The sequence below is a fragment of the Leuciscus leuciscus genome (assembly GCF_965113295.1).
Source record: "Leuciscus leuciscus genome assembly, chromosome: 12".
Classification (NCBI taxonomy): Eukaryota; Metazoa; Chordata; class Actinopteri; order Cypriniformes; family Leuciscidae; genus Leuciscus; species Leuciscus leuciscus.
This window is the reverse complement of record NC_138736.1, coordinates 24,724,231-24,749,021: the sequence shown is the minus strand read 5'-3', so window position 1 is coordinate 24,749,021 and position 24,791 is coordinate 24,724,231. Positions and strand designations below refer to the sequence as shown.

At 45.0% G+C, this 24,791-nt stretch overlaps 1 protein-coding gene and 1 long non-coding RNA gene across 2 annotated transcripts in view; one reads left to right on the top strand and one right to left on the bottom strand.

Annotated features, from left to right (window-relative positions):
• The window catches only part of fkbp10a (FKBP prolyl isomerase 10a), a 346,331-nt gene that overhangs the window by 306,988 nt on the left and 14,552 nt on the right, over nt 1–24,791 (top strand). Inside the window, exon 9 of the mRNA XM_082186736.1 lies at nt 21,899–22,062. Coding sequence (XP_082042862.1) covers nt 21,899–22,062 — 164 coding nt within the window. The remainder of the gene's footprint in view (nt 1–21,898; nt 22,063–24,791) is intronic.
• LOC309511586 overlaps nt 9,112–24,791 on the bottom strand; it is an 83,139-nt gene continuing 67,459 nt past the window's right edge. The window contains exon 2 of the long non-coding RNA XR_014210697.1: nt 9,112–11,192. This is a non-coding gene — a long non-coding RNA (uncharacterized lncRNA). The remainder of the gene's footprint in view (nt 11,193–24,791) is intronic.

Below are 24,791 nucleotides of genomic sequence, written 5' to 3'. Positions count from 1 at the left end.
AAGATGATTATATATGACATATCGTTCACAGTATTTATTTGAATGGAAGAAGCCAGATGTTGCAACTGACCCCAACCTAGGGGACGGTTGCAACACAACCATGGGACGGTTGCAACATGTTAAAAATACCTTAAATTTCACTAATTAACTTTAGCTTTTTGTTTCAATGAGCATAGAATTCAGAAAATATTAACTGTTTTAGGCCTATACTATAATATTATAGTATTATTTATTTCAATAATATTATTGTAGCCTATTATTTATTTATTTAGTCATATTTATCAAATAACAGTTATTGAGTTTTGTTTGTTTATGTGTAGAATATAGGCCTACATAGATTCAGTGCAGGTGTTACAGATGCTATTCAATCTCTCCATATTTCAGTGTCAGAGAGGAAGAATTGAACAATTTGCAATGCAACAAACTTTTATTAAACATGCAATTTATAACTTGTTGCAACCGTCCCCAAACAGTCATGATAGAACATCATATGCCTGCTAGACACACTGACTTTGACATATGTGCATGTTAGTGCATGCTCTTTGAGACAGTGACCACCGACCTGCATTATATGACTGACAGACAAGAACGGTTTGACCTAAAAATATCAAAATTGAAACTACTGCGGAAAAAAAGACACCTACATCTTGGATGCCCTTGAGGTAAGCTAAAACATACCAAAAATTAATTTCAAAGTGAACTATCCCTTTAAGAGGCAGAGGAACACACAAACAAACATGCTTTTTTTTTTCGTTTTAACTAAAGAATATTTCGGCTTATATAGGTGAACTTAACTTACTCACCAGTTAAAATTATCACCGTGACAGCGACCCGGCCGAAAGTCAGGAAAAAATGCAGTAAGGCACCAAAACCATTCTGACGGACAGTCAGGAAAAAAAGGCACCAAAACCATTCAGACGAAAACAAAACGATAAATCATGTTAGTTTGCTGTTAACATAAGTAAAAACATTTGAAAATGTTTGTTTTACATAAAATAGAAATAATATACTAACCTTTTTGGTGAGTTACATGATCTTTTGTCCGTGCATTAAAGGGACAATATGTAGTTTTTTAGGTATTTTATTATCTAAAATCAATATTTTTTATTCATAAATATGTCCTCAATGGTGTACAAATACCTCTGCTAATTATCTGACTTATCCTCGTAAATGAAGAATTTATTATTTTTATATATATGGGACGGGCAGGTCCACTGAGGCCTCCATGTAGTTCCGCCATCTTGAAAAACTATAATAGCAGAGAGGGACAAAAAGTAATTTTGTCCCTGCTTTGGGACGCGTTGTGTTTCCACAACGCGTTTTCGTTCAGAGCCAGCGTCACGTGACTGAAACCAGCAGAAGCGGAGGAGCAGAGCAGTGAGAGGTGCTTTCCACTGCCCCGGCAAGTTTAAAAGGCTGCACTGTACGATTGTTTATAATGGAGGACCATGCATATGCTGAGTCACAGGATAAGGAGTCCTCGTCTTCGAAAAAGTCCAAAATATACCGTAAAAAAAGGAAACGTGACCGGAGATTACAAAAAACAAGGGTTAATGTCGGATAGCTAATGCAGGAGAAAGCTTTCAAAAGAGACGCTGAAGTTGCCTGCTTTCTTCTCGACAGGTAAGTTAATGTTACGGTCTTAATTACAAGCTTTTTTTCATTGCTTGGTTGTGTACTTTATTATATAGACAGTAGAACATTTATAGTTAAAAGTTAAACAGGCTCTTTGCTGAATAGCAGCTATTGAGTAAAGTAGAGAAGGCCCTAAAAACAAGGTTGTAAGTTTTGTTTGTTCAAAACTGTAACATTCGTTTGTTCATTGTGTCGTTGCAGTTTGTTTGAAATAACAAACCAGTTCACCCGAAGGAAAACTCGATGAAGTGCTATTATAAGACATCCTGTCATAGCTTTTTGGTACATAATGGCTACCGTAGATGCAACACGCATTTGAAAAAGCGAGGCGCTGGAGAGCACTATTTGTTTGAATGCAAAATACAATTTCACCGCTAGATGGGAGAAAATCCTACACAATGTCCCTTTAACTGCCACTTCAACCCGTCAAAAAAACACTTGAAAAGATATCTCTCTTGCCATTGGTCAGTTTTTCGCGGGCAAGTTCACTCCTGTAAATTTATTTACAGTAGGGAAGAATTACAGTAGTGACCATATATTTTCCCACAATCCTTTGCTGTTTACAGTAACATACGGTATACATATTTTACATATTACAGTAAAATACTGTTCAAATTACAGAACACTGTGAATCATCCGATACTTCTCTCCACCCTCTCATCACTGGACATTACAGGAACAACTATTTACTGGTTTGAATCCTAGCTCACAGGTAGGTCTTTCAGGATTGCCTGGAGAGAGGTATGCAAAGCACATCAACTAATTACAGGGGGTCCTCATTGCTCAATTCTTTGAACCCTCCCTCTTCTCCATATACACTACATAACTGGGACCCATTATACAGGCACATGGTTTCATCTACCATCGCTATGCTGATGACACACAGCTCTACCTTTCATTTCAACCAGATGTTCCCACATTAGCTGCACGAATCCCAAGCTGTCTGTCAGATGAAAAAACATCACCTGCAGCTCCCTGCCAATGCGACTCTACAGCATGATTTCACCATCCAGCTAGGTTCATGATCAATCACCCTATCAAGGTTGGCCAGAAATCTTGGAGTCATCTTTGAGGACCAACTGACCTTCAAAGACCACATTGCAAAGACAGCTCATTCATGCAGGTTTGCACTACACAACAGAAAGATCAGGCCTTTCCTGACAACACAACTTCTCATCCAGGCCTTGGTCATTTCTAGGCTTGATTACTGCAATGCTCTTCTGGTTGGACTTCCATCATGTGCGATCAAACCTCTAGAAATGATTTAGAATGCTGCACCACATCTTGTCATCAACAAGCCCAAAAGGGCCCACGTCACACCTCTCTTCTTCATCTATCTGCACTGGCTACCACTTGCTGCTTGCATCAAGTTCAAGGCATTGATGCTTGCTTACAGATCTACCACAGGCTCTGCACCGTCCTACTTCCACTTGCTCTTATCCCTTCCAGAAGCCTATGAGCATGAGCGACGGCTGATGGCACCATCACAGAGAGGCACAAAATCGTCTCGGTTACGTATGTAACCCTCGTTCCCTGAGTAGGGAATGGAGACGTTACGTCAGTGACGACGAATGGGGTTTCGCTTAGAAAGCCTCTCACCTTCGAGTCTACAAAACGAGCCAATGGTAAGAAAATGCCATGGGTCTGCGGAATTTGCATAGCGTAAGTCCGCCCCATGTCGTGGGTATATAAGGAAGTACGTTGGCAACATGCAGATATGTTTCTTCGCTGAGGAGCCGAGACTGAACTCAGGCGTTCCCAGCGGTACAGCGGAAGTGGCAGGGAGACGTAACCGAGACGTTCCCTTTCGTGGTCACTACGAGTTACGTCAGTGACGATGAATGGGGTCCCCAGTCTAATCACGCCACCTCGGCTGTCTTCCAGTGCCCTGCGTAAGTCTGAGCTCCCTGTCGTGAGACTAGCACGGACGAAGGACTCCTACTTAACACAGGAATACCACGGTTCAGGTCTCCCAGGATATAAATGGCTAGAAGCGACCTCAGATGCTTCTGACTCCATATGAGGAGGTGGCGAGCGAGTTGCGACATACGGCGGGAACGTAGACCACCTTGATGGTTGATGTATGCTACTGTCGCGGTATTGTCTGATTGGACTAGTACGTGCTGACCCCTGAGCAACGCACGGAAGCGGTGCAGGGCGGGACGTACAGCCAGCAACTCGAGGCAATTGACATGCCAAAGGCGCTGGGGTCCTGTCCAGGAGCCCATGGCAGCATGTCCATTGCACATGGCACCCCAGCCTGTGGGGAGGCATCTGTTGATACAACAACATGCCGGGAAACTCGTTCTAAGGGCACTCTGGCCCGTAGAAAGCTGAGATTCGTCCACGGGGTGAAAGTCTGACGGTAGGCCGGAGTCACTGGGACTCGGAGCGTGCCATCTTGCCATGCCCACCTCGGGACTCGATCGCGAAGCCAAAGCTGAAGCGGTCTCATATGAAGCAATCCAAGCGGCGTTACTGCGGCTGCGAATGCCATATGCCTCAGGAGCCTCTGAAATAGTTTCAGTGGAACCGCACTCTTGCCTTCGAACTGACGAAGGCAAGTCAGCAGTGACTGCGCGCGCGCGCTCGCTCGTAAGCTGTGCGCACATGGCGACCGAGTCGATCTCCATACCGAGAAAAGAGATCCTCTGCACGGGGCAGAGCTTGCTCTTCTCCCAGTTGACCCGAAGGCCCAGACGATCTAGGTGCCGGAGCACTAGGTCCCTGTGTTCGCAAACCTGGTCTCGAGAGTGAGCTAGGATCAGCCAGTCGTCGAGATAGTTTAGGATGCGAACCCCGTGTTCCCGGAGGGGAACAAGGGCTGCCTCGATGACTTTTGTAAAGATGCGAGGAGACAGGGCTAGCCCGAATGGGAGAACCGCGTACTGGAATGCCCGCCCCTCGAAAGCAAACCGAAGAAACGGTCTGTGTCGAGGTAAAATGGAGACATGGAAGTAGAGGTCGATCGCTGCAAACCAATCCTGCGGCCGCACACACTGGAGGATGCGTTTGGCCATGAGCATCTTGAACGGCAGCCTGTGAAGGGAGCGGTTCAAGACGCGCAGGTCCAGGATTGGCCGTAACCCACCGGATTTTTTCGGTACAATGAAGTAGGGGCTGTAGAAGCCGGACTTCATTTCGGCTGGACGGACAGTCTCGATCGCACCCTTCGCCAGTAGGGTGGTGACCTCCGCTCTCATGACAGGGGCATTGCCACCGACCATAGTGAAGCGGACTCCCCTGAAGCGGGGAGGAGACCGCGCGAACTGAATCGCGTAGCCGAGCCTGATGGTTCTCGCAACCCAGCGGGACAGCCTGGGAAGCTCTAGCTCAGCCTGGGACATGGGGGAGCTGAGAAAATTAATTCTCAGACCCCCTCACATCAACCTGGCTGAGCCCATTCCTGGACCACACCTGTGGACATCACCTGGCCCAGGGATCACGCAGGAACCGATGTCGCCCGTAGAGCGAGGTCAGTAGTGTGCGTGGCGGATCGACCAGCCCGGACATGGGAGGCATAGCGTCCCTGCGTGGGGGCGAGGTCGAGTTTCCGCGTTCTGTCAGTGTTGGCCAGGGAAGGACCAGCGTTCCACGGCGGCCTGGTCTGACAGAACTCCCGAGTCAGCACTGCCTCGAAGGCGACACACAGCACTGGATGCCTGTGCCACGATAGTGACAGAGAACATACAGCCCATGATCGCCACGCGATCGAGTGCAGCGAAGGCAGAGGACGCCTGCGGGCCGCGATAAGTCACGGGGACTCTCGCGAGCCGGAGGCGTCCTGATGCACGTCCGGGAGAAAGGCACTGGGAGCGAGTTCTGTAGAGCAACACACACCCAGGAACCAATCATAAGTAGGGTTGGGTACCGAAACCCGGTTCCAATAGGGAACCGGTTCCGACGTAAACCGTAGTATCGAGACCGAATAAGAACGCAACTTTCGGTGCCTGACTTTTTTCACCGCCCCCTATAAAACATCTCGCGGCACGAATGATCCAATAACAAAACATCTAAACAACATTAAATGATCAAAGTGCTCGTTGCCGCTGCGATCAGTGGCATAATATAATATACAGTGTTTTCTCTTGTGGCTCGCGCACACCACACTTTCTTCACTCGGACGCGCGCTTCAATACGTTGCAGAGATCGATCAATTTATGAGGCGTTGTCTATATGAGTATGTGTCCGGAGAGTTTGTGTGTGCGTGCCCGCGTCTCAGATGAGTATGTGCGCGAGTTTGTGTGTGTGTGTGTGTGTGTGCTCGCGTCTCAGATGAGTATGTGCGCGAGTTTGTGTGTGTGTGTGTTCGCGTCTCAGATGAGTATGTGCGCGAGTTTGTGTGTGTGTGTGTGTGTGTGTGTGCTCGTGTCTCAGATGAGTATGTGCGCGAGTTTGTGTGTGTGTGTTCTCTCGCGTCTCAGATGAGTATGTGCGCGGAGAGTTCCGCGCGTCTCGTGTGTGTAGAGTTTATGTGTGTGTGCGTGAGCGACTTTAGACGTGACGTTGTGCATTTCATATAGTTGGAGCATTCAGCAGTATACATGTATGTGTGACTACTTAGTATGTGTGTATGCAAGCGTTTTATGTGTGCGTGAATGAAGTTCGATTTAAGACCTAGACGGCGCCTCATATCTATTAGTTCTGGTGAAATCACAAAATATAGCCTAATGCACACAAAGTGTCCCTGCTTGATATACAACCACTGATGAGCATAATCGGTTTAAAAAAACAACAACAAACAAACAAACAAAAAACTACGAATGCGGATTAGAACCCAAAACCTCTGACACTCTTGACTAAAGTTCAAGTTCAGCTGCAGTGTTCCTCTTCGGGTAAGTCTAGTATTTTAATGCCAACTGCAAATCTTGCATATCAAGTATGAAGTATATCAAGTATATTTATATGAGGCTATACTATGTGTGTTAAATATTTCTGCTCAGTGTCAGATATTTCTCTGTTTTGTAAAAGTCTATAATATATAATACGTAATATAATATATATATATATATATATATATATATATATATATATATATATATATATAATATATATATAAATAATATGAGAAGACACAATTTTGATCTTAACTTAAGTGTTTTCGGCTACATCAGTAGCCTTTTAAATGGCACAATTTTTACTTTAATCAGAAATCAGAAAATCTTTTTCAGAAAACACACACAGGTATTATTTTTTTGATAAAGTGTGTGCGGTTTCATTTTCTTAAGTACCGGTTTAAGAACCGTTTAAGCACCGGAACCGTTTGAAAAATACCGAGTAGGTACTGGTATCGGATAAAACCCAACCAATACCCAACCCTAATCATAAGCCTACAGCGCTCGGGGGGAGGGCGGCACCACTCCATCCGATGCTTTCAGCTGCCCGGGAAAGCATGGCCATCAGCTCTGGATCTGACTCGACTAACGCTGACACTCCCGAGGGAGGCAACGCAGTCGAATCCTCATTTCCAGAGGAATCAGGCCCTCCTTGTGATGCTGTGAGTGACATGACACCATCTGCTGGAGTCCCGAATGAAAACACTGGGTCCCCGAGAGGAACCAGGCACACACGGAAGCCCCACGGTTTGCGATGTGGAGGGGGGCGTGGCCCGAGGAATGCTCGTCGGTATTATGCCACACCGTAACCCTCAGATCACCCTGGCCACCAGCCAAAGTATCCCCTCTCGAAGAAGAGATAGATTGGCAGAGGGGACTCTACCCACACAGAGATCATTGAGTATCGATCTATAAACATCGCGATGGTCATGTTCCCGCAATGAAAACATGACTCATCCACGAGCGCTGCCGAGCGTGATTAAGCCCAACACGCGAAACAGCGCTCGTGACCGTTAAGGCCAATTTATACTTCTGCGTCGGGTGCGCGTAGAAGGTACGGCGTAGCATACGCATTGACGTGTACCATACGTCGTACCCTTCGCCGTACCCTGACGCGCACCTCCTCAAAAATTTAACTACGCGTCGCGGCGACGCGGACCGCAAGATCTGTGATTGGTCGGCTGGATAGCATCGCGTTTCCTCCTACGCATTTCCGGAATGATCTTCTGCACTCTGCACCGCCCGCCCGCCATTTTTAAATTCCGAAGATCAGTGAAGAGCCATGGAAATAGACCAAGTGACAGAGAGATTGCTTGAAGAAGTGCGGAAATACAGCCATCTGTATGACTCCTTCAGTCGCCATTGCTCGTAGAAACCTAAACTCAAAACAGCCGCGAGGAATGTAAACACAGTGGAACATTAAAACCCACCCGCGCCAACTAGCGTTTCGGCGGTGTAACTGCAGAGCAACACAGACATTCGCAGAAGTATAAATGCTCACGACGGCGTCGCCTACGTGCGTAGCCTACGACGTACACTACGGCGTACACTCGACGCAGAAGTATAAATTGGCCTTTAGGCAGATGAATCACGCGCCCACATCCAGTAAATACACGGGCGAGCCGTCTTGAAAAAGACGCGCCGCGTGCAGCTCTTTTAGAGATAGGAAAAAGCTCAGCAGAGTGCTGAAGCGCCCAGGGAGAAACAAACACACTGTCGGCAGATCACTGCACAGATCAGCAGCAGGCAATGCGATCTCACTGGAACGCGCCGTCACACCAACACACTGAAGAGCCGCTCGTCTCGTAGAGTGAAGATGATTCAGATTGGCTTGTAGGAGTGAAGAGAACTCTTGGCTCCGAAGCGAAAACATATCTGCATGTTCCCAGCGTACTTCCTTATATACCCACGACGTGGGGCGGACTTACGCTATGCAAATTCCGCAGACCCATGGCATTTTCTTGCCATTGGCTCGTTTTGTATACTCGAAGGTGAGAGGCTTTCTAAGCGAAACCCCATTCGTCGTCACTGACGTAACTCATAGTAACCACGAAAGGGAACTGGAGTGATCTCCCTGCGTTCAACCGGAATGGAGAATCCCTGACAATATTCAAACTCATCTCTTCACTTAACCTCATCATATTTTTTTTTTTTAAATCGATGAGTTCACTTCCCTTTAATATCTCTCTATTCTAGCTTATGCTACTCTAAGCAATTTCTGAAACTTTGTATTTTGAGCATTTGTGTTTATTTGCCTCTTCAGGATGGCTTGCTGTATTCCTCATTTGTAAGTCGCTTTGGATAAAAGAATAAAAATTGAATAAATGTAAAATATATTGTTGTGGGAGTTTAGTAAGCCATTTTTTACAGAGCATGTTTAGCTTGTATAGTCATGTTTTTCTGGAAATGTTTCATTAAGATAGGTGGCATATTAATATGTTTAAGGTCTGGAAGTCTTGAGTGAGGGCTTCCCCCTCCCCTTTTCCTGTTTTTTTTTTTATTATTTTTTTATACATGTGACCCCTAGGGGGCGCTCCGACGCACAATTTGGATATTTAGAATAGAAACCCCAAAACCCACGCTCCCCTTTTAGATAATTAGGCAGGTTGTGTCCAATGAAGGAACAGAAATGGGACTGATGTACTCAATTATAAATTTATTAAACACTCACAAATATAATGATTGGCAATCAGAGCAGACAAATATTCCCTATAGGTAACAGTAAACAACTCTACAATAAATAGGTCACAGTGAATAAAAGCCTCATAGTAAATTAATTACAAGGTATAAAGTCTAACAATATCAAAACTACAGTGCATAAAGTCGAATAAATAGGTACTGTTCACAAAACACTGCAGAAACACTTCAAACCAATTCGGCCGTGCAAACATACACTAACACAGCATTTCACAGCATTTCACACTTCACTAGTGAACATTTTATCACAAAATAGACGCTGTTCCTAAAGGAGATATTGCTCAATGCCCATAGGCCAAATGTTGGAAGTTATGACTGCCAAACAGAAAATAAACAAGAAAATAAAGCAAACAACATTTAAATGAACAGGCTACCACAAGCAGGGCTCCATCTTAAGCCCAACTAGGTCCGGGTCATCCAGAGGGTAGCCGCTCCCAAGGCGCACGCACACACACACACACACAAAGAGATACAGAATAAAACAGAATGATTAAGCTCAGGAAAAACAGTGGCTAGTGACCGACGTAGACAATCCTCCTGTAAATCACAAGCATAAGTGGTTTATGATGCTATGACAATTTAAAACAATAACAAATCTCTAATTGGAAGATTAAAACAGGAAAAGGATCAAACTTACGTTTTTCTTTGAATCAAAGCCGTATGCCCCGTAGCAATACAATTAAGTGGTGTGGATGACTAATAACTGTGCACACTCTCATCAGTGTTGTTTCTATTCATAGGTAAAATTAACAAGAGAATAATCAGCGCTAAACCTTATACATTATATCTAAAAGAAAAAGAGTCAGTGAACTCACATTACTGCAACTCTAATAGGATCACTACTCACTATTATGAAAGCAAGTTTCTGTAAGCTCGTCACTGCTGGTACCATTTACTGGACACCATAAGCGCAGACGCCAGACCGAGGTTGCTGCAAAACCTGTGTAAGAGGACAACTCGCTATTATGAAAGCAAGTTTCTGTAGGCTCGTGACTGCCGGTACCATTTACTGGACACCATAAACGCAGACGCCAGACCGAGGTTGCCGCAAAACCTGTGTTGGATCACTACTCACTATTATGAAAGCAAGTTTCTGTAAGCTCGTCACTGCTGGTACCATTTACTGGACACCATAAACGCAGACGCCCGACCGAGGTTCTCCCCTTCGCACAGCCGATACACCAAGAGACTCACTCTTCAACTCACGCCACACCATTTTCCTGTTCATCTCAACACCTTTAAAGGGGATGCGTCGCTTACGCCACCTGATCCAAATAATCAGCCGGCCTTAAAGGTACCTTCCCAACTCAACCACCTGACCCGCTACATACATATCATTGTTTTAATTTTAATATGTCTAACAATACTAATTGTAAGAATGTCTTAAAACTAAGGGGATGAATGCTGGTGTAATTTATTAGTATCACAATCCTAAGTCACCAGCCAAGTCACCAGAACTACATTTTCCAGCATCCCTTCTGGTCCCCACCTGCACTCAGTCAGCCATCATTACACTTGCCACGGATAAATGAAAAATGTACATTTACACAAACTGATGACCAGCCATAACTTTCAGACGCCGTCTTTATTTTTCTAGCTTAGAACTGTCACTGAATGGAAAGCACAGGATTGTTCTTCATTGCTCCTGCTGCTGCTGTTGCTTTGGTTTGCTATAGATTATGTGTTTTTATTCTAGATTTGAACTGACAGAGTGTGTCTGCTTCCCGGACAATGTTAGGAAGACTGTTCCAAAGATGTGGTGCTAAATAGGAAAAGGATTTACCGCCAGCAGTCGATTTTGATATTCTAGGTATTATCAACTGGCCGGATTTTGAGATCGCAATAGACGTGAAGGACTATAATGCATTAAGAGCTTGCTCAAGTACTGGGGAGCTAAACCATTTAGTGCTTTGTAAGTAATCAGCAATATAAAAAAAATGATACGATGTTTAATAGGGAGCCAATTCAGTGTTTACAGAACCGGGCTAATATGGTCATACTTCCTGGTTCTGGTAAGAACTCTAGCTGCTGTGTTTTGGACCAGCTGTAGTTTGATTATTAAGCGTGCAGGGCAACCACCCATAAGAGCATTACAGTAATCTAGCCTTGGCCCCAGCCACCGGACTTGGGACCACCGGAATAGTTACGGAGGGAGCCTTTCTCCTCCTCCTGTCTCCCGGGCCGCTTGTCTGAAGTTTAAAATCATTGGTTACCCGTAAGCCAATCACATAACGTTTGGTTATGACGTGTGTTATGCGCTGGCTCAGCCGCATCGAACTTCCACTGTAAACACATGTCTATGTGTATGATGCGAAAACAAAACCATCGAGTGAAATACCGGAGTGAACATGGCTGTGAACGACTTTTGCAGATTATGTGAAGTAAATCTATGCATCCACGGTACAATCAGCGTCTACGTCCCGGCTCTCAGCCCGCCCTCTGTTCGTTGATTGGCCGGCTGTTTTGAGGCCGGAGGAAAACTGGGAGATAGGTCGCTATCTCAGACTGAGTACAGAAGCGAACTGAAATTGAGCGGAAGTACGAAGTCTGACGTAGTCAGACTAGTGACAAAGATGAATTAATGATATTAAGAAGAGGATCTGTGACCTCTGGAAGCATCTCTTTCAGTAGCTTAGTCGGTATAGGGTCTAACATACATGTTGTCGATTTAGATGATTTAACGAGTTTAGTAAAATCACCAACAATTAGTACTTTATCTGCAGCCAGTACTAACTCTGATAGAAAATCAGCAAATTCTTTGATAAAGTCTTTATGGTGGCCTGTATACTGTAACGGCACTGGCAGGAATGAAGCGGAGAGTGAATCCAATTGCAAGCACTTTAATAAACAAACAAACAGGTAATCCAGGGTACACAACAGAACACTCAGAACAGGAATCGGGAACTCAGGACGGGAACAAAGAGAAAACAGCAACCATTACAACATGAAGAACTCACAAGGACTGAACTAAAACACAGGGCTTAAATACAAGGGAACACAAGCTAACAAGATAACAAGGGGGCGTGGTTAAACTGAAACACCTGGGAAGACTAATCAACATAACGGGGAACAGCTGAACATGGGACAAAACACATGGCAGGATCACATGACAAGCAGGGAATTACATGACAGACAAGAACAAGGAACCAGACACAAACCCATACCGTGACATATACAGTAGCCAGCACAAATGTTAAACGTGATTTATCATTTACACTAGATAGTGTTACATTTAGCAACAACACTTCAAAATAATTATATTTAAAACAAGACTTCTCAGTAATTCTGAAGATATTACTATAAATTACAGCAACACCTCCCCCTTTGTCTTTCAGACGAGGTTCATGTTTATAACAGTAATCTTGCGGGGTGGACTCCTTTAAAGTAATATAATTGTCTGGTTTTAGCCAGGTTTCTGTCAAACACAGCACATCTAGATTATAGTCTGTAATCATATAATTAACAATGAATGCTTTTGAAGTAAGGGATCGAATATTCAGCAACTCGAGCTTTATCATTTGTTCATCCGTATTATATCTGTTTTTTATTTGTTGAACATCAATAAAATGTTCATCAAAAAAAACATGTGACTATGGTGGCTGGTGTCTAGACCATGTGCTCATGAGTGAGCTCCACACTGCAACTGACTGGGCCCTCCGGAGCACAAGCGTTGCGGCCTGCGCGATCGGTCTAGCGATGTCCACCCTGGTGGTTCAGAAGCGCCATAGTTGGCTCAGCCTGGTTGATATGGCGGATGCGGACAAGGTTCTGTTCCTGGACTCCCCAATTTCCCAGGTTGGGTTGTTCGGCGACGTGGCGGAGAACTGCGCCCAACAGTTCTCTGCTGCTCAGGAGCAGATGGAGGATGTCCAACACATCCTGGCCCAGTGGCCCGCTGCTGCCATCACCCCACCGCCGGTGGTAGTTCCTCCACCTGCACGTTGCCGAGGGTGCCCCCCTGCCGCCGCTCACGCTCCCGCTGGGCCACCGCAGCAGCCGCGGCGGAGAACTGCGCCCAACAGTTCTCTGCTGCTCAGGAGCAGATGGAGGATGTCCAACACATCCTGGCCCAGCGGCCCGCTGCTGCCATCACCCCACCGCCGGTGGTAGTTCCTCCACCTGCACGTTGCCGAGGGTGCCCCCCTGCCGCCGCTCACGCTCCCGCTGGGCCACCACAGCAGCCTTCCCTCAGGCCTCAGCGGAGAGCTAGCCGCAGGCAGGCTGCCCAGCCTGTATCAGACGCTGCCAAACCAGGTGGCAAGAGCAAGACTAATCATCTCTGATACAGACCACCCAGGGATGGGGGGAGGAGTTCTTGAGATGGTTTCTGTTCCACCGCCGGCTCCCAAGAGTTCAGTGGTTCCCGAATTGTCAGAAGAACAAATTCCTGTATTCCTGGGTTCCAAGAGGGTCAGATTGATGGTGTGCGACCCTGTAAATGAATGAATGAATGAAATACACCTTATTGTCCCCAAAGGGGAAATTTGTGTTGGACTCAAGATGTTTACATTGACAAAATCATTGGAAACTTAAACAAAAAATTCTACACAACAAAGAAATAAAAAAAATAAAAATAAAAATACTCATTTGTCATTTAACATTTTGATTGAAAAAGGAATAAAAGACTTCTTAAAACGGTTATACCTACACATCGGAAATCTGTATCGTCTTCCAGAAGGTAACAATTCATACTCTGTGTACAGAACATGCAATGGGTCAGCCACAATTTGATGTGCTTCTCTTAGAACCGATTGTTCATACAATGACTCAAGTGAAAAAAATTATTTTCTCCCAATGGTCTTCATCGCTATTTTAACCAAGCGTGCAAGCTTCGACTGTACCTGAATTGTAAGGTTACCAAACCAAACCGTAATACCATATCTGATTATGCTCTCTATAACTGCCTGATAAAACAACCACATCATTTTCTGATCCACACCATAAAATCTAAGTCTACGTAAAAAATACAGTCTTTGCTGCACACAAGAACAAATTGTATCCACATGAATCCCCCAACTAAGTGTATTATCCATATGGATACCAAGGTACTTGTAGGAACGTACTTGCTTAATTGATTTATCATGTAAGAGCACTGGTGTGTGATCACCTATTGATCTAAGGTCAAAAATCATCTCCTCAGTCTTTTCTGTATTAAAAATAAGTTGATTTAGATCACACCACTCTACAAACCTTGATACCGCTGAGAAATAAACTGATAAATCAGTATTCTCATACAACAGACTAAGTATCGCTGTGTCATCCGAGAATTTCACTATAAAATTGTTATAATCACAACTTGAACACTCATTGGGATACAATGTAAAAAGGATAGGGGAACTAACACATCCCTGTGGAACAACTGTGCTGGTATTTTTCAGCTCCGATAAAGTGTGATTGACTCTAACCTGTTGGGTCCGATTAGTCAAAAATGAAAGATACCACCTGATTAAAAAATAATTAACATTAAACATCTTCAATTTCTGAATTAAACGGTGGGGCTGAATTGTATCAAAAGCAGAACTAAAATCAACAAATAATGAACGTGCATAAGCTTTTGGATTTTCCAGATGTTTAGTAATAAAATAAGTGACAGTGTTAACAGCATCTTCTGTACTACGGCCCGGCCTGTATGCAAATTGTAATGGGTCAAGTACAGAGTTAACTTCAGTCTTTAAAGAACCAGTTTTTTTTTGTAATGGAATAATTATAGATTTTTTCCATAGATCAGGTATAATATGAGAATCCACAGATTGCTGAAAAATTGGACACCATGTCACAGTAAGTTCTTCGGCACAAGATTTTAACAATAATGCAGAGATACCATCAGGACCTGTGGACTTCTTGGTACACAGTCGACTGAAGAGTAAACAAACTTTTAAAGCCTCGCAACCATCAATCCTCTCTTGTGTTGCCAGTCGGCAGACGGGTACGGTCCGAGGACCCGATTACGCCTTCTCCTGTACCCAATGCCAACCAGTGGAAACAGGTCAGTGCTGCATTGCGCACTCAGACCCCGCTCCGGACTGCCCCCGGGCCATCCGATCCCGGTCCCTGCTCTCCACTTCGCTGCCCCACCCCAGGTATGTATGTGGTGCCTCTGGTTCCCCTAGCACGGTTTTTGGAAACCTGGAAAGTGCGTTCCAATCCATCCAGCTGGATTCTCTGCACCATCAGACTCGGCTACACGATTCAGTTTGGCCGGCGTCCACCCATGTTCAGAGGTGTTTGTTTCACTTCGGTGTCGAGCGAAAGAGCCCCTGTCATGCATGCGGAAATTGCAGTCCTACTGGCGAAGGATGCGATAGAGCCAGTTCCCCTAGCCAAAATGAAGTACGGCTTCTACAGCCCCTACTTCATTGTACCCAAGAAAGGTGGTGGGTTAAGACCAATCTTGGACCTGCGTGTCTTGAATCGGGCCCTCTACAAGATTCCGTTCAAGATGCTAACAGCGATTGACCTGAAGGACGCATAATTTCATGTCTCCATCCTGCAGCGACACAGGCCCTTCCTGCGTTTCGCGTTTGAGGGTTGAGCGTATCAGTACAAAGTCCTACCCTTCGGGATGGCCCTGTCGCCCCGCGTCTTTACGAAGATCGCGGCCATTGCTCTCATGAGAGAGTGTGGTGTTCGTGTCCTTAACTACCTCGACGATTGGCTGATACTAGCTCAGTCTTGGGAACAGTTGTGTGAACACAGGGACTTGTTGCTCCAACATGTCAGCCAGTTGGGTCTTCGGGTTAACTGGGAAAAGAGCAAACTCACCCCCGGGGAGAGGATCTCTTTTCTCGGTATGGAGCTCGCCTCACAGAGGAACGTGTCCAGTCGGTGCTGAACTGCCTGAATACGTTCAAGAGAAGGACAGTGGTCTCACTGACAATTTTTCAGAGGCTCCTGAGGCATATGGCAGCCGCAGCTGCAGTAACGCCTCTCGGCTTGCTTCATATGAGACCACTTCAGCACTGGCTTCATGGCTGAGCCCCGAGTTGGCCGTGGCAGAGCGGCACGCTACGGGTGACAATCACTCGAGTCTGCCGCCGCTCCTTCAGCCCGTGGTCAGACCCTTCGTTTCGAGGCGGAGTGCCCCTAGAACAAGTGTCCAGGCATGCTTTGGTCTTCACAGATGCCTCCAACACCGGCTAGGGTGCCACGTACAGGACAGACCCCCATCTGCATTGGCACATCAATTGCATCGAGTTGTTGGCAGTACACCTTGCTTTGAGACGCCTCAAAAAGCCACTGCTCGGCAAACATGTACTGGTCCGTACGGACACCATTGCGTACATCAACCATCAAGGTGGTCTTCGCTCCCATTACATGTCACAATTCGCCCGCTGTTATATATGTAGATAATGTTGTGCTATGTGAAGGTGACCACTAGGTCACAGTAGTGTTCTGTAATTGACGGAGTTCTCGGTTGTAATAAAAACAGTTCAGAAGAAGTGAGAGAACCAGCCAAACGTGTATGAGTGTATTCCTCTATGTGCAAATATCGAATTGTCTATATAAATACATTAGGAGGAAACAATATAAATTGGCGACGAGTTGTGTAGTCTTGAAGACTTTTCATGGCATTGGCGAATGAACAGCCGGTGTTTGTCAAGTTTGGACATAAAAGAACAACCACGCTGAAAATATCTAGCTAGTGAGCTAGTGTAGTGATGAGTCGGTCTGCTTCCAAAGAGTCTAACGTTATAGTGCAAGCCACCAGAAGCAGACACATCATGGCTGGAATAGATCGGAGAAATTGACGGAGAAAGATCTCACATTTCAGAAAGCAGTCGATTACGCTGTATCTGCAGAGACGGCAGCGCGCGACTTAAAAGTGAAACTGTGCAGAAGCGCCTGTTGACGGAGAAAGATCTCACATTTCAGAAAGCAGTCGATTACGCTGTATCTGCAGAGACGGCAGCGCGCGACGTGCAGCAGTTAAGTGGCTCGCTCAAAGTGAACGCGGTGTTTTCCCATAAATGCCGCCGTTGCGGAAAAATAAATCATACTGATGAGGACTGCTGGTACAAAGAGCGTGATTGTCACCAGTGTGGAAAAAAAGGCCACACAAAGCACATGTGTAAGAGCAAAGCCAAAAGCAGCCATGGCAGAGAATGGAAACAGAAAGTGGAAAAACCTGAACAGAAAAGTAATGCGTTCAAGTGCAATGTAAAAGATAGAAAGAAGAGAATTTCTCTTGGTGCCTGTCAGCAAAAAGGATGGCACTGTGAGACTTTGTGGAGATTTCAAGGTCACTCTCAACCCAGCTCTGTGCGTGGATAAGTATCCAATTCCACGTATTGAGGACCTTTTTGCCTCTCTAGCAGGAGGCCAACGCTTTAGTAAACTAGACTTATCAAACGCCTATCTACAGATGGAGGTAGAAGAGAAGTCTAGGGAGCTGCTGACTATCTCCACACAAAAAGGGCTGTTTCGTTTCAACCGGTTACCATTTGGAGTAGCCTCATCACCTGCCTTATTTCAGAAGGCAATGGACCAAGTGCTTCTCGGACTGCCATACACTCACTGTTATCTGGATGACATCCTTATCAGTGGTCCTGACGAACAGACTCACCTAAAAACTCTGGATGCAGTTCTGGGCAGGCTAGAGGAACAAGGCCTGCATCTCAAGTCAGAGAAGTGTCTGTTTTTCCAGGAGTCTGTGGAATACTTGGGCCATATCATTGACGCAGCTAGACTCCACAAGTCACCAGAGAAGGTGCGTGCTATTGTGGACGCACCAGCGCCAGGCGATGTCAGTCAGCTACGTTCGTTCCTTGGAATGCTAAACTATTACGGACGTTTCATTCCCGACTTAGCCACTGTCATGAAACCACTGAATGAACTGCTAAATAAAGGGAAGAAATGGCAGTGGACGTCAGCCTGTGAGTCAGCGTTCCAGACATCTAAAGCGCTACTAGTATCGCAGGAAGTATTGACCCATTACAACCCTAAGCTGCCCCTCCGCCTCGCTTGTGATGCGTCGCCGTATGGGGTCGGAGCTGTGCTCTCGCATGTCATGCCTGATGGTGAGGAAAGACCAATAGCCTATGCATCTCGAACTCTCAGCAAGGCGGAAAAAAACTACGCTCAGATCGAGAAGGAGGCGCTAGCGATAGTTTTCGGAGTACGCAAGTTCCACCAGTACCTCTATGGTAATAAGTTCACCTTACTCACTGACCATCGTCCACTGACCTCCATCCTGAGCCCATTGAAAAGTACCCCGTCAATGGCTGCAGCCCGAATGCAGCGTTGGTCGCTCCTTTTGTCAGCGCATGATTACACAATTCAATACCGGAAAGGTGCATTACACGCAAATGCTGATGGACTTTCACGTTTACCACTCTCCTACACTCATAAAGAGAAGTTGGGCGCAGTAGAGGTATTCTACACATCGCAGTTGGACACATTACCAGTCAGTAGCACCGAGATCAGACGGGACACCTTGTCTGACCCCACTTTGTCACGTGTCTTAGAGATGGTCTCAACTGGTCGGTTTCCAGCTGCGAAGGGCGCAGGTGAAGAACTGTCACCCTACCTGCTGCGTAAGCTTGATCTCACAATACAGCAGGGATGCCTCATGTGGGGTGTGAGAGTGGTCGTGCCACCAAAACTGCGCCCCCGAGTTCTGGAAGAGCTTCACTCCGCACATCCAGGCGTAGTGAGGATGAAGAGCTTGGCCCGTAGTTATGTTTGGTGGCCCGGCATAGACTCTCAAGTTGAGCTCCAAGCTAAATCTTGCCACTCCTGTCAGAGTGTACAAAAAGAGCCTGGGCTAGCACCTCTACACCCTTGGATGTGGCCCTCTAGTCCATGGGAAAGGATACATGTGGACTTTGCGGGTCCATTTGAAGGACATATGTACCTGGTCGTTGTGGATGCACATTCTAAGTGGCCGGAGGTGCATATTATGGACAGCACAACGGCCAGCATGACCATTCAAGTGCTCAGGGGCCTTTTTAGTCACTATGGCGTTCCACATATCCTTGTGAGCGACAATGGACCGCAATTCTGTGCTGAAGAATTCAGTGCATTTCTGAAGGCCAATGGAGTCAAACACATCCGCTCAGCGCCATACCATCCTGCCACCAATGGCTTGGCCGAACGGTTTGTGCAGACGTTCAAGCATGCCTTAAAAGCGTCCAAAGGCACGGCACGTGTGCGTCAGAGACTTGATGCGTTTCTTCTGACATACCGAAACACCCCTCATGCAACAACGAAAGAAACGCCGGCTATGTTGTTCCTCGGACGCAGACTGCGCTCTCGACTGGATTGTCTGAAACCCAGTGTTGCTAGAGCAGTACACCGGTCACAGGATGCCCAACAACAACGACGCCAACGCCACTCTAGGGCCAGACAGTTTGATGTTGGGGAGTCAGTCCTGGTGCGTGATTATAGGAAAGGGGAGGAAAAGTGGGCACAAGGTGTTGTTATGGAAAAGACAGGACCGGTGTCGTATAAGGTAAAGGTGGGATCACCAGGGGTTTGGAAACGCCATGTGGACCAGATGCTGACACGGCCAGATTCAGAGCCTCAGCAGATTGAAGTGAACCTTCCTGTAAGTCCGCCGGTGATACTACCTCATAGTGATAGTTGCACTACACTGCACCTTAATACACCTCCACATGGAAAGAATGATAATCAAATTCCTGAGATTTCCGAATCATCAAATACACCCGTCCATTGAACTACCCCCTACGGAATATGCACAGGCAACAGAGACTGTGAAACGTTATCCTGAGAGAATCAGAAAACCACCAGTACGTTTCCGTGATGAGTAAACAGTGATTAGTTCACAGAATGTCGTAGTACAGTCTGAGTTGTGGGTCATATTGTTTTCAACATGCAAGTATACAGAAATAGATAACTCCTGAGTTTTATTTTGATGTAAAAAAAAAAAAAAAAAAAAACTGTACAAATGTATCTATATTGTTGTGCACGGAAAAATGTGTAATTTAAGTTGTGTTAAAGAAAAAAAAAATATATATATTTTGTGTTAAAGGCACATTCTATCTTAGTGGGGAGGAAATGTTATATATGTAGCTAATGTTGTGCTATATGAAGGTGACCACTAGGTCGCAGTAGTGTTCTGTAATTGACGGAGTTCTCGGTTGTAATAAAAACAGTTCAGAAGAAGTGAGAGAATCAGCCAAACGTGTATGAGTGTATTCCTCTATGTGCAAATATCGAATTGTCTATATAAATACATTAGGAGGAAACATAATACCCGCCACCTCCTTTTATGGAGTCAGAAGCATCTGAGGTTGCTTTGTGCCACTCATATCCCCGGCCTGCTCAATCGTGCCACCGACGAGCTCTCACGACAGCATGTGGCCCCCGGAGAGTGGAGACTTCATCCCCAGGTGGTTCAGCTGATCTGGGACCACTTTGGAGCCGCACGTATTGATCTGTTTGCCAATCGGACTCGTCCCATTGCCAGATGTTTTATTCCCTAACCGAGGGCACTCTCGGCACGGATGCACAGGCACACAGCTGGCCCCGGGGCCTTCGCAAATATGCGTTTCCCCCAGTGAGCCGTCTTACACAGACACTGTGCATTGGTCAGGGAGGAAGAGGAGCAGATCTTGCTAGTTGCCCCTTATTGGCCTGACCGGACCTCCCCGAACTTGTGCTCCTCTCGTCATCCCCTCCCTTTCCCATTCCTCTGAGGGAGGACCTTCTCTCTCAGGGACGGGGCACCATATGGCACCCGCACCCAGACCTCTGGAAACTTCATGTCTGGTCCCTGGATGGGACGCAGAGGTTCTAGGTAATCTACCACAGTCAGTCGTAGACACCATCGCTTCTGCAAGAGCACCCTCTACGAGGCATGCTTACGCATTGAGGTGGAACCTTTTTGTTGATTGGTGTTCTTCTCACAGAGAAGACCCCCAAAGATGCTCGATCAGGACCGTGCTTTCTTTCCTGCAAGAGCTGTCTCCCTCCACCCTCAAAGTGTTTGCTGCCTCTATTGCCGCACATCACGATGCAGTGGATGGGAAATCCGTGGGAAGGCACGACCTGGTCGTCAGGTTCCTTAGGGGAGTGAGGAGATTGAATCTGCCTTGCGTCCCCTCCATACCCTCTTGGGACTTATCTCTGGTGCTGACCGCACTTCAAAGACCTCCCTTTGAGCCTCTGCAGTCAGTCGAGTTAACAATTCTGTCGTTAAAGACAGTTCTCCTGCTTGCATTGGCCTCTATCAAGATGGTAGGGGACCTGCATGCATTTTCGGTCGACGAATTGTGCCTGGAATTCAGGCCAGCTAACTCATTTAGTCACTGATCACTGATGTCATATGCAAATTTGATGATGTGATTGGAGGAGTGTGTGGGGATACAGTAATATATATATATATAGTTGTATAGAGGCAGTAGAGTAGTGGACTCAGCACACATCCCTGTGGGGAACCGGTGATGAGAGTGAGGGTGGAGGAGAGGTAGAGAGTGAGACAGAGTCTGACAAACTGAGGGTGGTTAGTGAGAAATTCATGGTACATTTACTTTAATGTAAATTGTTGTGATGTTACTTGAAAACCATAAACAACAACACCTTGTTTCTACATCACTCTCATATGTAAATAGCTTAAATCATTACTGCCCACTGATAGCCACGATAACTACAATGGTATGCAAAATAAGTACTGGCTTTATGTATGGTATACCGTCTAGGTTTTGGTCTCTTAGATATCGCAGTTTTCCCTGATCCCCTCTGTCTGTCTGTTTCTCTCTCCATTCCTCCAGCGTTGGGTGTACCCAGCAGTGCAGTGTTGCTGTTTGAGCTGGAACTACTACAGCTGCAGAAGGGTGTGCCTGAGGGCTTTTTGTTCATCTGGCTGCAGGACAGTCCTGAGCCACTTTTTCCTGTCATGGATATGAACCAAGACCAGGAGGTACCACTGGAGGAGGTATGTTTTTTTGCTGTCTGGCTAATTAATGTTGAACCATTTCTTTCTAGGTATAGGTATACATACTATATAGAACTGAGCGGCCCATGGACTGATACCCCATTTAGGCCCCCCACAAACAGAGGTTGTATTAAAGGGATAGTTCACCCAAAAATTTTAATTAGCCCATGATTTATTCACCCTGAAGTCATCCTAGGATGTCATCCTTCTTCTTTCAGACGAATACAATCGGAGTTATACTGTATTAAAACATTTCCTGGCTCTTCCAAGCTTGATAATGGCAGTGAATGGCTGGAAGTCCATGAAAGCACATCTATTCATGATTAAAGTGCTCTATGTGTCTCTGGTGGTTAATAAAGGTCTTCTGAAGTGAAGTGATGCGTTCGTGTAAGAAAAATATCCATATTTAAAACTTTATCGACTAAAGTAACTAGCTTCCAGCAGACGGCCGTACGCATTGACTTACGCCAAACGAATAACACTTGAACTTGATGCACAACATAATGACTGAAAGCTCTGCCGGAAGAATGAAGAATGGAAGAATGTCATATACATCTAGGATGACTTCAGGGTGAGTAAATCATGGGCTAATTTTCATTTTTGGGTGAACCATCCCTTTAACATAAAATGTTACAGAATTTTAAGAATAAATGTAATTAAAAACGAAGCATCTAGTCTACTGGGCATTCTTGTGATACTGACATGTCCAAAAATGTACCACCCAGTCAATTTGTTCAATTTATTCTGCTTTCACAATGTGAAGTAACATTGCACTCATGCTATTGATCCAATTTATTGATAAAAGTCCCATACTATATATGCCACTTGACTACGCTTAAAATCTCATGTCTCTTTCCCATCTTTTTAATTGGTCTTTTCACTGTTATATTTCTAATGTAGGGAAAAGCAACCTTACTTTTTTATTGATCAAAAAGACAAAAAGAGCTTTGGATAATCTGTCCATCTGTTATGTTTAAAACATAAACTTAGAGGTTAACTTAACCAGCGCCCCTATTTTTGAGAATTTTCTTAAAATGACATACCCAAATACAAATGTCTGTAGCTCTTAAACCCTATGGTCCACATTCATAACTCTGATCTTTTTTTAAACTAGACACTTGAAACTTTGTTACACAAGAGTCATTATAACTCAAAGTAGCATAGGAACAGAGTAAAACAAGGTAAAATTTACATGAAAGTGACTCACGATTTCTTTGAATTAACTTCACTTAGGGAAAAATTGATCAGACTTTTATGTTAAGGGCCTGAAAACACCATAAAGATAAAATTGAATGTCTGACCATGTTTAGATTCAAATTTGAGGATGATACTCCCAAAAATTTAGTTTCTGTAAGCTTTCATTCAAGAAAAGTATAGGCGTCCTTTCCAAAATGCAATTTGGAGACTCCAAATGGACACCTGGCACCCAACCACTTGACATAAGGAGTAAACACTACATAGGCCTACTACATACATGTATATCAATTCAGAACTGTTCTGCCCTTCAAACCACAAAAGAAAAAAACGATTTCAGCACAACATTTGAACATTTGAACAAAATTCTCTTTATTTTGAACAATTCTAATAGCAAAAACAGTGATTACTCACTACATGTATAGACATTCCAGAAGTGATTGTTTTCCAACTAATGTATAAAATATATAAAAAAAAAAAAAAAAATGTTTTAGAACATTTGTAATTACAAACGTGGTTTTTACTCAAATAAATTGCAATAAACTGATAATTATAATGAATATCCTATTACTTTCTGCTGCTCTTCGTCGCTGCTCCTCTTCATCTTCAGGAAAACACCACCAATCTCTTCTGTAGTCGACGATCCATGATAGGGATGCTCAGATATATGCTTTGGAGTAAATCCGTGCATTTATGCAAGCTCCATGTGTCAAAACATTGCGTGTATGTGTGCGTTTACAGTCTATGGTTGGCGCACTATGTGTGTGCGTGTGTGTGAGCCGCACGAGTGCGAAAGCACACGTGAATGAAAACATTGCGCACTTGAATTTCAGAATCAGAATCAGAATCAGAATCAGAAAGAGCTTTATTGCCAAGTGTGCTTGCACCCACAAGGAATTTTTCTTGGTACTGAAGCTTCCAGTGCACAAATACAAATACAACAAGAAACATAGTAATACAAATTCTAAGAATAATATATATATAAAAAAAAAAAAAATAGTATAAAAGTAAAAAAAGGGGTCACAGTTGGGTTTAGTCCATAGCTGTCAACCCTCCCGTTTTTTCCGGGTTTCTCACGTATTTTAGCTCTTTTCCCGCTGTCTTCCCGTTTTAGTATTTTCCCGTAAAATATCCCATATTTTGACGCTCTGATTGTGTTAACTCCGAACACGCAACTATCTGTGTCTGTGAAGTGGCTTGCACTTGGGTTGCTAGACCTCCAGTAAAGCAGGTGGCAGTATACAGACAGTAGCTTAGGCTACTATCGAAAAAGAAGAAGACAGTCGCGGCAGCGGCGTGGGCGCGAGGAAGAGGGAAAAAGTATCGGGAAGTGAATTTCGAATGATCAAGGAGAGTAGAGTAGATGAGTGTGATATGCGATGATGGATCAGGACGTCGACGGCCAAAATCACCGAATTAACCACCAATTCTTTGAGTTCTTTCTCACTCTGTCTCCCAACATTAAGCTAAAACACGTTGTAGCAAATGAAAATGTGTTAGTAATGTTTACTTTGTTCATAAATAAAGCACTTTAA